At 38.8% G+C, this 12,253-nt stretch overlaps 1 protein-coding gene across 1 annotated transcript in view; it reads right to left on the reverse strand.

Annotated features, from left to right (window-relative positions):
• Positions 1-1,455: 1,455 nt before the first annotated feature.
• The window catches only part of LOC126475053 (poly(ADP-ribose) glycohydrolase-like), a 134,160-nt gene continuing 123,362 nt past the window's right edge, over positions 1,456-12,253 (reverse strand). Inside the window, exon 14 of the mRNA XM_050102606.1 lies at positions 1,456-2,095. Coding sequence (XP_049958563.1) covers positions 1,626-2,095 — 470 coding nt within the window. The 3' untranslated portion in view covers positions 1,456-1,625. The remainder of the gene's footprint in view (positions 2,096-12,253) is intronic.

Here is a 12,253-nt window from a genome sequence, read left to right on the forward strand (position 1 = left end):
AAGCTGCAACTGCTGTTACATCTTGAAGATGCACAGCACCCATTAATAACCTTGTACATGAACAAATAATGACAAAATCTTCTAAACAGTTTGAAATCCTAAATTACTTAACACTTTGGAGACAATGCCTGAACACAGCTCGAGCCACAACCTTATGTTAAAAACATCATATCCCGAGTAGCACTCAAAAACGGGCCTCGTTTCATATGAGAATAATGTACGGACATGTTGCTACCTGTCCCTTGATTGGTGCTGCCTTCTGTTGTTACAAAACAAACATTAGTCAACACAACAGCTGCTGTCATGAATGGCTGAGCCAATATGATTGCATTGACGTACCTTTCATGCATGTACTCATTAGGTTTCGCAGTTTGCTGTAATTTTGCTACAAATATGGCATGTTTGTTGAGTGACCAAGAAATCTTGGAGGTTCAAGAGGAAGAAATTGCTCAGAAACTTACCTCACATTTTTTTCTTGGGGGGATAATTATACTTTCTGCTCCATCAGTACTCTAAAACTTGTAATCCATCTAAGAACTGAAGTAAATATGAAGAATAAACAACAAGTTATTGTTAACAGTGACTATTTATCTCCACAATGTGTTTCAAAGATTTAAACCTCCATCATCAGGTAGATTTACATTTATTACTATGACGTGTGTGTGCTGTGTTATGATTTTTGGAGGAACTAGTGACATTGTCTCTGGTGGTCGCTCACCTCTGAAATCGTAACACACCACACACATACTAACAAATGGAAATTCACCTGATGATGGATATTTAAACCTTTGAAATGGGCCATGGAGATAAATAAATAGTGACTGGTAACAGTAAACTTGTTGTTTCATTTGAGGTCAATAACAGTCACAGTAAAGCCTAACCTAAAATGTTCACAATTAAAATATGAAGAAAAAAATCTTGAGGCATGGTCCTCATTTAATATGTGTTACTCTTGATGATACATCAGTTACCTATATGCCTGTAATGTTTTAAATGTGGCATAAATGACCGGCTTCCTAGGCCTGATATTCTTCAAGTGGCTGGTCTCCAAAGTGTTAACTAAAAAAATTGGTTTCAAATGTCGTGATTATCAGTCATTGTTTTGGCAGACACTGAGTAACACACAACTTTACCAAACTGGCATGTTACATCACACCATGTCTAGCCCTCATGATCTAATGTTGTGGACATGTAGGCTCTTCTGAAAACCTTGCTTTGGTCAAACCCAACTGCAACTACAAAACTGTTTCTCCAGGGAGTGGCAGTGAAGATGTTAAAGAATGTGAATTCCTGCCATGTAAACACACTATCAATAACTGCTACATTCCTTCTTAGCTTTCACACTTTATATAATCTGCATTGTCAAGTTTTTTATTGTAAAATGAAAAATGAAATTAAACCACATATAAAATATTTATTTGCTGTTAACCAGATGTGTTTAATGACACAATATAAAAAATATTTCTTAAAATTGTTGCTTTAAATTGTACAGTAGTTTAATATAAGATTCCATTATACAATTTTCAATGTATTTACATTTATTTATGCACTGTGATCTAAGCTGTAAATAAATAACAATGTGATTCTTATTTGCAGAAATTTAAGAATGTAACAGCTAAAAAACATTATTTTTGAACTGCATTAAAATAATCAGATATCTTTCTCTTTGGGGTGTTTGTTGATTTTGGAAGTTCTGTGTTTTCAAACTTATCCAGTTGATCTAACAGACTAGTTTTTGAACTTGAACTTCCTGGTTTTGCTGCGGAGGAGTCACACAATTTGTCTGGAACAGAGACCTCATTATCTACACTATCAACTTCCATCATAACTGCTTCTAAGTTTTCCTCAGTCACTGTATCACTGTTCTTTTTATGATGCATGGCTGAACTTTCAGATGCTACTTTTGCAGAGTTCTGTCCAATGTCTTTAACGGAGCTTGAAACTGAAGATTCTTTGTTTCCATCTCTTCTTTCTAAGCTTTTTTGTAATTTACTTCTACTACTGCCAGTTGAGATACTCCATTCTTCAACTTTATTATTCCAGGTGGAGTTATTTTTGGAAGCAAATTTGCCTGGCTCCACAAACCGAACATTTCCTGCAAATAAAAACAATGTGTAAAAATCAAAGCAGAATGACAAAAGACTGTAAATTAATTACATGTTGTGCTCCTCAAGGTTCCATCTTGGGTCCATTGGTTTTTCTTGTGTATATTAATGACCTCTCATCTCTTACATTGCCAGATACTAAGTTCGTTTTGTATGCAGATGATACAAAGATTGCAATAAGTAGCAATAATATATGAAGACATGCAGATCGAAGAGGTTGACAGTGTTAAATTTCTGGGATTACAACTCGATAATAAATTCAATTTGGAAGGGCATACAAGTGAATTGTTTAAGTGCCTAAACAAGTCTGTATTTGCCGTGGGAATGATGTCAGATGTAGGAGATATAAATATAAAGAACTTGCATACTATGCTTACTTTCATTCTATTATGTCATACGGGATCATATTCTGGGGCAACTCATCAAACTAAGCAAAAGTTTATAGGGTGCAAACGAATGTGATAAGAATGATTTGTAGTGTAAATTCAAGATCATAATGTAGAAACCTGTTCAAGGAACTTTGTATTCTAACCACTGCTTCTCAATATATTTATTCGTTAATGAAATTTGTTGTTAGTAATACATCTCTATTTCCAACCAATAGCTCAATACATAGTATCAATACTAGGAATAAGAACTATGTACATAAAGACCTACAATCACTTACCTTGGTCCAAAAAGGGGCCCAATATTCAGGACTACACATTTTCAATAAATTTCCAGCGACCATTAAAACCTTGGTTTCAGATAAAGCACGGTTTAAACAGTTTGAAAGACTTTCTGATAGACAACTCCTTCTACTCCATAAATGAATATCTTAACAGAGACTGTTAAGCCAGCTTACATAAAAATATCTGTTAGATTTCAGTTCTGACAGCACTTGATCACAACAGTCAAGATTTGAGTATGATAAATTTATTAATGAAGCATAACAGTGTTTCATTCTGACAGCGTGTTAATTCTGTAAATATTAGCTGTTCCAGTGTACCACATTGCATTCACCTATTTCAACTATCTCCTGACAAATGATCAGGGTAGTAAGTGTTATATTCAAATGTTTTATGTCATACTTTCTGACATGTTCCACACCCACAAGAATCATCTCATTTTTGGGTCTAAGGAACGAAAACTGAATCTAATCTAATCTATATAGTTTTAAAAAATCATATTCAAAAAACATGGAAGTTAGTGTTGACTGCTACTGTAAGACAAATGCGTTAAATATATTAACATCCGAAGTATATAACAGAACTTCTTTTTTAAATTAGCACACAGAGTGCATGGTTTTATTTGAGGTAAATTAGTAGGGTAAACATGTGAAATAAAAGATGATAAATGGTGCTACAGGGCATTCTTTATGACTCAAGGTAAAGAAGAATAATTAAAAATAAAACATAACAACATACGAGAGCGGTCTGAAAAGTTCTCGGCCAGGTAGTGAAAATGATGATTTATGCTTTCAAAGAAGTTTTATTTTCCACATAATCTCCTCTAAGATCAACAAATTGCACCCAGTGATGCTCCAATGCCATTAACCACTCTCTGTAGTGTTCCTCTGGAAATGCTGCTAAGTACCCATCTACAGCTCCAATGGCTCCTTGACTGAATGAAAAGCACTGATCAGTGAGGAATTTCTTCAGTTTTAAGACAAGATGGAAATCTGAGGGAGTCAAATCTGGGGAATAGGGTGAATGTTCAAGCACTTCATAGTGCAAATACCTCAGTTTACCCATTACCAAGACATTTTTGTGGGAAAGTGGATTATTCTGATGGAAGGTGATTTTTCTTGTTCTTTAAGCTAGGTCTATTTTCACAAATGATTGTGTCCAGTTTTGTTAGAAGTTGAGAGTAGTATTCTCCAATTATGGTTTTATCTTCGTACAAGGTAGTCAATCAACAAAATTTCTTTACCATCCTGAAACACCGACACTATGCTCTTTCTCACTGATGGCACAATATTTGCCTTCTTTGGGGCTAAAGTATCTGTTTCTACCCACTGCATGAAGTACCTGCTACCTGCTTCTAACCACTACATAGACTGCTGTTGGATTCATGTGTATAGTGGTGAATTCACATTTCATCCACTGTTACATATTGATGCAAAAATTCACTTCTGTTTTTCTTAAAATGCACCAAGCACCTTTCAGAAAGTGGTGTGCAAATGCTTTTGTAACCCACAATGGGCACCCATGGTTCCCATCTTGCACAAAGCTTCCTCGTGTTCAATTCCTGGTGCAAGATGTGATCAGTACATTCCTTTGATATCCCTAGAGCATTACTAATTTCACGCATCTTTATATGCCGATCTTCCAAAATTACATCATGCACTTTGTCGATTATTTCCAGTGTGCTTGCATTTTCTGGCCATCCTTCACATGGATCATCTTAGATGCTTTCGTGGCCATGTTTAAACTCAGCCACCCATTTCTTCATGGTGGAAACTGAAGGTGAAGTGCCACCACACACATTTACAAGCCTCACATGCAATTTGATCAATGTTAAACCTTCTTTTACGAAGAAATTAATTACTCCACAATATTCGATTTTTTCCCACTTTCAACAGCATACGCACCGCAACTGCTTTAAATGACTGCCTACACTCAACTGCTACCTGGAATGACTTGCAATTTTATGTGACAACTACTAACACATGTACCAATGTAAGAGGGAAACAACACAAGTAGTGCTGCGGTCCTGGGCGAGGCTGAGACCTTTTCAAACAGCTCTTGTATATACATACATTTCTTTTAAAAAAGCACACACAAATATCAAAGTCAAAGATATTTAAGAAACAATTAATTTGCCTTTAAATTGCCTAAATGCTGTTAGAAATAATAGTGAATGAAATATACTTTAAAATCTTGTAAATGTTAGTGAGATTGTTGCAAGGACTAGACAGATGATCAATACTGGATTATTAAATCTCAGTTACTGAAGCTCTTACAGTTTCTGTCAATCTAATTGCAGTGCTAATAAAATTTTACAACTTTATTCTTATGCTCACAATTAATATTAGTGTTCCATTCTGTAGATTTGAATCATAGAAGTTGGAAGACTTGATGCCACCAATGCTTTGAGTCTGGTTGCTGCCAACCACAGCTAATAAATAACATTTGCTAATTATCTGTATGTTCCGTGGATCATAAGGCAACCTCTTGTTATGATGTGGAACTGGTCAGTTTTACAATATATGTAGAGACTATTACATATTTAGCTTTTGGTCTTGTGACCAAAGCCTTCTTCTTTCTTATTTTTTATATGCATACAGTGATTTATACTTAACTATTTTCAACCTCTCTCTCTCCTCCCCTTTCTTAAACTTACATACAAAATCATGTAACTACACTAGAAATTCTTTAGGGATGACACATGACAAGGAGGAGATTAGTGTTTAGCGTCCCGTCGACAACAAGGTCATTAGAGATGGAGCACAAGCTCGGATTAGGGAAGGATGGGGAAGGAAATCAGCTGTGCCCTTTCAAAGGAACCATCCTGACATTTGCCTTAAATGATTTAAGGAAATCACAGAAAACTAAATCAGGATGGCCGGAGACTGTCATTCTCCCGAATGCGAGTCCAGTGTGCTAACCAATGTGCCACCTCACTGTGTCACACATGACAAACACAAACTAAGATAGACAATGGCATAATATTCCTTGTGCTCTATGAGGTTTTGAATCACATTGTATAGTGATGACCCCTAAAGCAAAAGAAAAACACACAAACGTGGCCACCAATTTTTCTAATGGCAATATATACAATCCCCTCCTAAATCAAAAAATGCAAATTCTTAGTTATGGAGAAGTGACACTGTTCTGGGAGAGGATGTGATAACTTCTTAGCAAGTTTAGTGCCGAGAGGAGATATTATCAACTTGGAGGTCTATCATCAGAATCTTCAAAGACCAACTACTGCTATTCATAATATAAAAATATGCTCATTGTCAGTTTCAGATATTCTAGTTCAAGACTATGTTAGTTATTTGCATGTTCTATGACTCATAACTGTAATCTCTTGCTGTGATACGAAAAAAAATCAGTTACAGCACATCACTCTGGAGAAAATATGACCACTGGGTAGTTGGTCAAAATACAATACTTACGGCTGAATATCTCACTCCTTTCAGTGCCACACTAAAGCTGAGTGATAGATAGTGTATATCATTCTTCTTTTAGTATTATATTTATGAATGTTACTGCTTTCAAACTGTGACTGATCACTGGAAACAAAACTTAATAAAAGAGTAAATGCACTGCAAGGCTATTTTCAGTATGCCTAACTGTTTTAACAGCGGTCTACAAGATGTTCTAGAGTGATCAACACATATAATCCTCATTACATGCTACTAAGCAACAAAAACTTTTCTTTTAAATATGAATTATCCCAAAATATGATTCCATATGACATTAGTGAATAACTATAGGACTTGTAGTTACTCCATTAGGCTTGGTTACAAACTTGCCTTCTCAACAGAGAGGACTATTTCTGTCTCTGGGTACATGACTGAAGATTATCAGATGTAACGAGAACAAGAGCGGACCTAATATCAATTCCTGTGATACTCCTGTAGTGGTTATTCCCCATTCTGAAGATGATGTTTCATTGTGTACACTCTCACAGTTTCTTGTTTCTGTTAGATAACATGAAAACCATGTACAAGTAAGATCTCTGATACCATTATACTTGTTTTTATCAAGAAGAATACTGTGCCTTAGACAACCAAATGCTTTTGATAAGTCACAGAAAATACCAGCTGGCAACATTTTATAATTAAAGTTTTATATTATCTGTTTTGTGAATTAAAAAACAGCATTACCGTGGAGAGGCACTTGTTAAATCTAAACTGATACCAAGTACCTTATTTTGATAGAGATGTTTTTGATTCTTGCATAGAGAATTTCTCTCTGTGGCTTTGAGAAGTAAGTACACTATTGTTGTTGTTGTTATGGTCTTCAGTCCAAAGACTAGTTTAAAGCAGCTCTCCCTTCTAATCTGTCCAGTGCAAGTCTCTTCACCTCTGGATAACTACTGCAACCAACATCCTTCTGAATCTGATTACTGTATTCATATCTTACTCTCCCTCTACAATTTTTACCACCAACCTTCCCTGCAGTATAAAACTGGTGATCTCTTGATGTATCAGAATGTGTCCTAGCAAAATGATCCTTTCTTTTAGTCTAGCATTGCCACTAATTTCTTGTCTCCCCAATTCTCTTATGTACCTCTTCATTACTTGCATGATCTACACATCTAAGCTTCAGCATTCTTACGTAACACCTGATTTCAAAAGCTTCTGCTATTTTCTTCCCTAAACTTTTCATTGTCCATGTTTTGCTTCCATGTATGGCTACATTCTGGACAAACATCTTCAGAAAAGACATCCTAACACTATATTCAATGTTAATAAATTTCTCTTCTTCAGAAATGCTTTTCTTGCCATTGCCAGTCTACATTTTATATCCTCTCTACTTTGGCCATCATCAGTTATTTGCTGCCCAAATAGCAAAACTCATCTGCTACTTTAAGTGTATTGTGACAATAAACATAATAATTGATATCTAATGTCCTGTAGATACCACAGAATACCATGGCTTGGATTCCAAATTGCAAACCAATTTGGTGTGTCTATAGAGAGAGTGCAATACACTCTCCACTGCCAGAAGACAACAGGTGGCAATAAGGGCCTACGATGACCAGAACTACCTCGTAAAATGACAAATGATAACAACCTCATCAAGATCACTAGTAAGCTTCAAAACAACAGCACTGATGTGGTAGAAGTGAACAAGTAAAATATATCTGATGCAACACTACAAAGGAGAGTGACTGATGCCAGCTTGAGAGGACTTGAGGCAACAAGGAAACCTCTTCTGAGGCCCATAAATAAAAACAAGAGACTCGGAAACTTAGTAAGTGGACATATGAAGAGTGGAAGAAAGTGTTATTCACAGATCACAGATAAATCAAAATTTGAGATTTTTGGTACCAGGAGGAGGACACTTGTTCACCAATCTGAGGGAGAAGATGCACTCTACCTACTGTTGAACATTGTAGGGATTCAATTATAGTTCGGGGTGTTTAGCAGGACACAGAGTTGGTAACACTGTGAAAATAAAGGGTGTAGGGACCAGAAACACTAGCATCATATGCTTCAGTATCACACAGTAACATGTAGATTGAGCTTAATAGAGAAAGGGTTAATATTACAACACGATAATGCCCCAAAATATCGATCAGTGTTCTGTAAGTACACTGGATCAAATAAAAAATCAAATTGTAATATATGGTGTGGCCATCCCAAAGCCCTGATTGTAATCCTAGTGGAATGATGTAGGATGAAGTTGAAATACATTTCTGGATAGTTCACATAACAAGCAAGGAACATCTCTGGAATATTGTTAAGGACACGTGGAATCATACAGACTCGCAAACTTGCAAAAAGTTACTCATCGCATGCCTCGAATTTGTGAGACAGTCATTAAATCAAAGGCAGGATACTTTGATAAAAGTAAAATATATTTTTTGGTTGGTTGATTCGGGGGAGGGGACCAAACAGCGAGGTCATCGGATTAGGGAAGGATGAGGAAGGAAGTTGACCATGCCCTTTCAAAGAAGCTGTCCTCGCATTTGCCTGTAATGACTTAGAGAAATCATGAAAAACGTAAATCAGGATGGCCGGATGCGGATTTGAACCATCATTCTTCTGAATGCGAGTCCAGTGTGCTAACAACTGCGCCACCTCACTTGGTAAAATATAATTTTTCTGTTTGAATTATATATATTTCAGAGTGTATAATAATATTTTTGCATGAATAAAGCTTTTTGTGTTAATACTCGAAGTTTGGCTGCTCGAGACCAGGCAGCTCCTTAGCCACTCTCAGTGTGGCTTTCACAGATGTCGTTCACCTATTGACAACCTGACCCTGCTTGAGGTGGCCATCCAGCAGGCCTTCCTACGTAACCAGCATTGTCTAGGTGTATTCTTTGACATTAATAAGGCGTATGACACTACTTGGCGCCGCCTTATCCTCAATCAACTCCATCAGTGGGGCTTTCGTGGCCATCTCCCCATCTTCATTCGGTCCTTTCTTTCCCGCCGCCTCTTTCGATATCGGGTTGGTAATGTGCTATCTGATTTGTACGTGCAGGAGAAAGGTGTTCCTCAGGGAAGCATTTTAAGTGTCACCCTCTTTGCCATCGCCATTAACAGTATCACGTCCACTATCAGGAGTCTGGCCCAGTGCTCCTTGTTTGTGGACGATTTTGCTGTTTTCTGTTCTTCCTCCAGTCTTGCAGCTTACGATAAAGCAATTAGAGGCATGGACTGCGAAGACGGGTTTTACCTTTTCTGCAGACAAATGTGTGTGTGTTCATTTTAATCGTTCTCGACATGCTTTTATCTCCCCTGAATTGCGTCTGAGGGACACCATTCTTCCTTTTAGAGACAGTGTGAGGTTCCTGGGCCTCACTTTTGATTCCAAGATGTCGTGGTTGCCACACCTTAAAGACCTCAAGGTGCGGGCCCTGAAGGCACTGAATATTTTGAAGTGTCTGAGCCATCGGTCCTGGGGAGCTGCAGTCTTATAGGGCTTTCATCTGGTCACGTGTTGACTATGGATGCACCGTGTATGGGTCAGCGAGGCCTTCGTATCTGAAGATTCTTGACACAGTACACCATGAGGGTATCAGGCTGGCCACTGGGGCCTTCCGTACCAGTCCCATCCCCAGCCTGTGTGCTCAGGCAGAGGAACCGCCGCTCGCCATCCGGCGGAAACTCCTCATGGTGCGACAGGTGTGTCAATTCCTTGCCTGTCCTACCTCCCCTGCGTACCCAACTGTTGCCCGACCGCCTATGGAACGTCTCTTTTCCAGTCGTCCAAGGGCAACGAGACCATTTGGGATTTGTGCCAAGCATTTGCTTGAGTCCCTTGGTGTGGAGCGTGTGGCACCCCAACTCCAGGGTTTTACCCGCCTGCCTCCCTGGTTGCTCCAGAGGCCCAGCGTCCTTTTAGACTTGTCAGAGTACCGGAGGAGCTGCACTCCTGCGTTTGTTTTTACCTCCTTATTTTACGATATTTTAAACCAGCATCCCGACCATGTACCAGTATTTACGGATGGCTCTAAACAGGGGGACTCTGTTGGTTGTGCTGTTGTTTTCGCTGATCGAGTTGTCAAGTTACGGCTTCCTGCGGCGTTTACCATCTTTGATGCCGAATTTGTTTGCGATCTTGCGGGCATTGGAGCAGATGAGATGTGTTCCCAGTCTTAAGTTTCTCATCTGTTCTGACTTCCTGAGTGCCCTTCAGACCATGTAACACTTGTACCCAGTGGATATGGTCGTCCAGAACATCCATGATGCCCTACGCCACCTGCAACGGCAGGGGAAGGAGGTTTCTTTCTGCTGGGTGCCAGGGCACATGGGTATTAGGGGAAACGAATTGGCAGATGTGGCTGCCAAAGATGCATGTTTCCTCCCTCACGTTGTTGAATGTGCTGTCCCCCTCCATGCTGTTACCTCCCTTTTGCGCTTTCGTGTTATGTGTCAATGAGAAGAGGAGTGGCTGGCAGTTGGTGAAAATAAGCTGCGTTTGGTCAAGGCCACCACGCGGCCATGGTGTACGTTCTACCAGTCATGCAGGCGGGATGAGGTTCTCCTCACTCGCCTCCGCATCGGGCACAGTCCCTTAACGCATGGTTTTTTACTCCGGCGGGAGGACCCCCCAATCTGCAGTGCTTGTGGCATCCAGATTACTGTCTGCCACATTTTACTTGACTGACCTTTATTCTCTGACCAGAGGGCGGTGGTTTCCTTGCCACCGGATTTGCCCTCTATTTTGCAAGACGACACAACGAATGTGGTTAAGGTCTTACGGTTTTGTGTCCTGTCCAATTTGTTGCTTCGGATTTTAGGGAGAGGATTTTATGTGCTGCTGGGTGACTGGCTCACCCAGGTTTTAGGTAAGAGGTCTGCCAGTCACGATTACCTACTTGTTTCACTTCGATTTCTGTTCTCTTTTCCTTGTGTTTCCTTTCCTTTTTTTAGTGCGTTTCTTTTCCTCTTGTTTTGCCTCTGTATGTGAGGATTTGGAACTGCGTCAGGCCTGTATCTTGTAGCCATTCTCCTTGTTCGCTGTCCGTCTTCGTCTCTTCACCGCATGTGTTCCTGTTTCTATGCGTTTGGGCGCTGATGACCATGCTGTTTAGCGCCCGAAAACCTCAAACCACATACACACACACACAACACTCGAAGTATCAGATAACAGTTATGGTTTATTGAAATTACTCAGTGATACTGTGGCAGTGTGACCAAAAAGACTGCATATATGTGAAGAGAAGAATTTTGGTACTTTACTTGAGACATTGTTAACTCCATGAGTATTTTTTGTTTTGAGGAACTTTATTACATTCTTAATTTCTTTGGCAGATCATGTAGTATCTGTAATTTGTCTTTATGTATAAGGCATTCTTTCTTGCATATATTATGCTGATTTATCCATTGAACTATAGATGCCACTCTTCTCAGATACTTCAGAGAAGTGTCTACCTGAAGTATCAAATATTCTTACTAAAATGTGTGTCATAATCATGTCATCTAGCAGTCTAAAGGAGACAAACTATAGTCTGTACAGTACTGTACATAACATTTAATTTTATTACCTGAAGTAATGATTTCAGACAGACAGTGAGTTTTAATTATTTACCTTACGGCTGCATGTGAGAAAATTAACAAGGGACACGTTACAAGTGTTAAGTAACATTACCAAATCATTAATTTTATTTGAATATTTCATACTATTAATATTAAAGTGTCCACAGACTATACTTTGTCTCCTTTTGACTGCTAGATGACATAATTATGACACAAATTTTAGTAAGAATATTTGATACTTTCCATGAGGAAATCTATCTACTGTGACAATTAAACATGACCTTTCCAGTAGCAGCAATTCATAAGCAGACTTGGGATTGTTGACCTAAGCAGAAACTTCTGGTACATCGCCCACCCCACCCCCACCCCTTTTTTTTTTTAAATCATTGTGGAGTATCCACTCACAGATGGCAGGTGTCAGCACTAGCAGTGGAGGGTACATAAGTTGTGTTAGGGGCATGTGTAAAACAGTACTGTCATTCCCATAATGCTGAAACTG

This window comes from Schistocerca serialis, chromosome 1 (assembly GCF_023864345.2).
Source record: "Schistocerca serialis cubense isolate TAMUIC-IGC-003099 chromosome 1, iqSchSeri2.2, whole genome shotgun sequence".
Lineage (NCBI taxonomy): Eukaryota > Metazoa > Arthropoda > Insecta > Orthoptera > Acrididae > Schistocerca > Schistocerca serialis.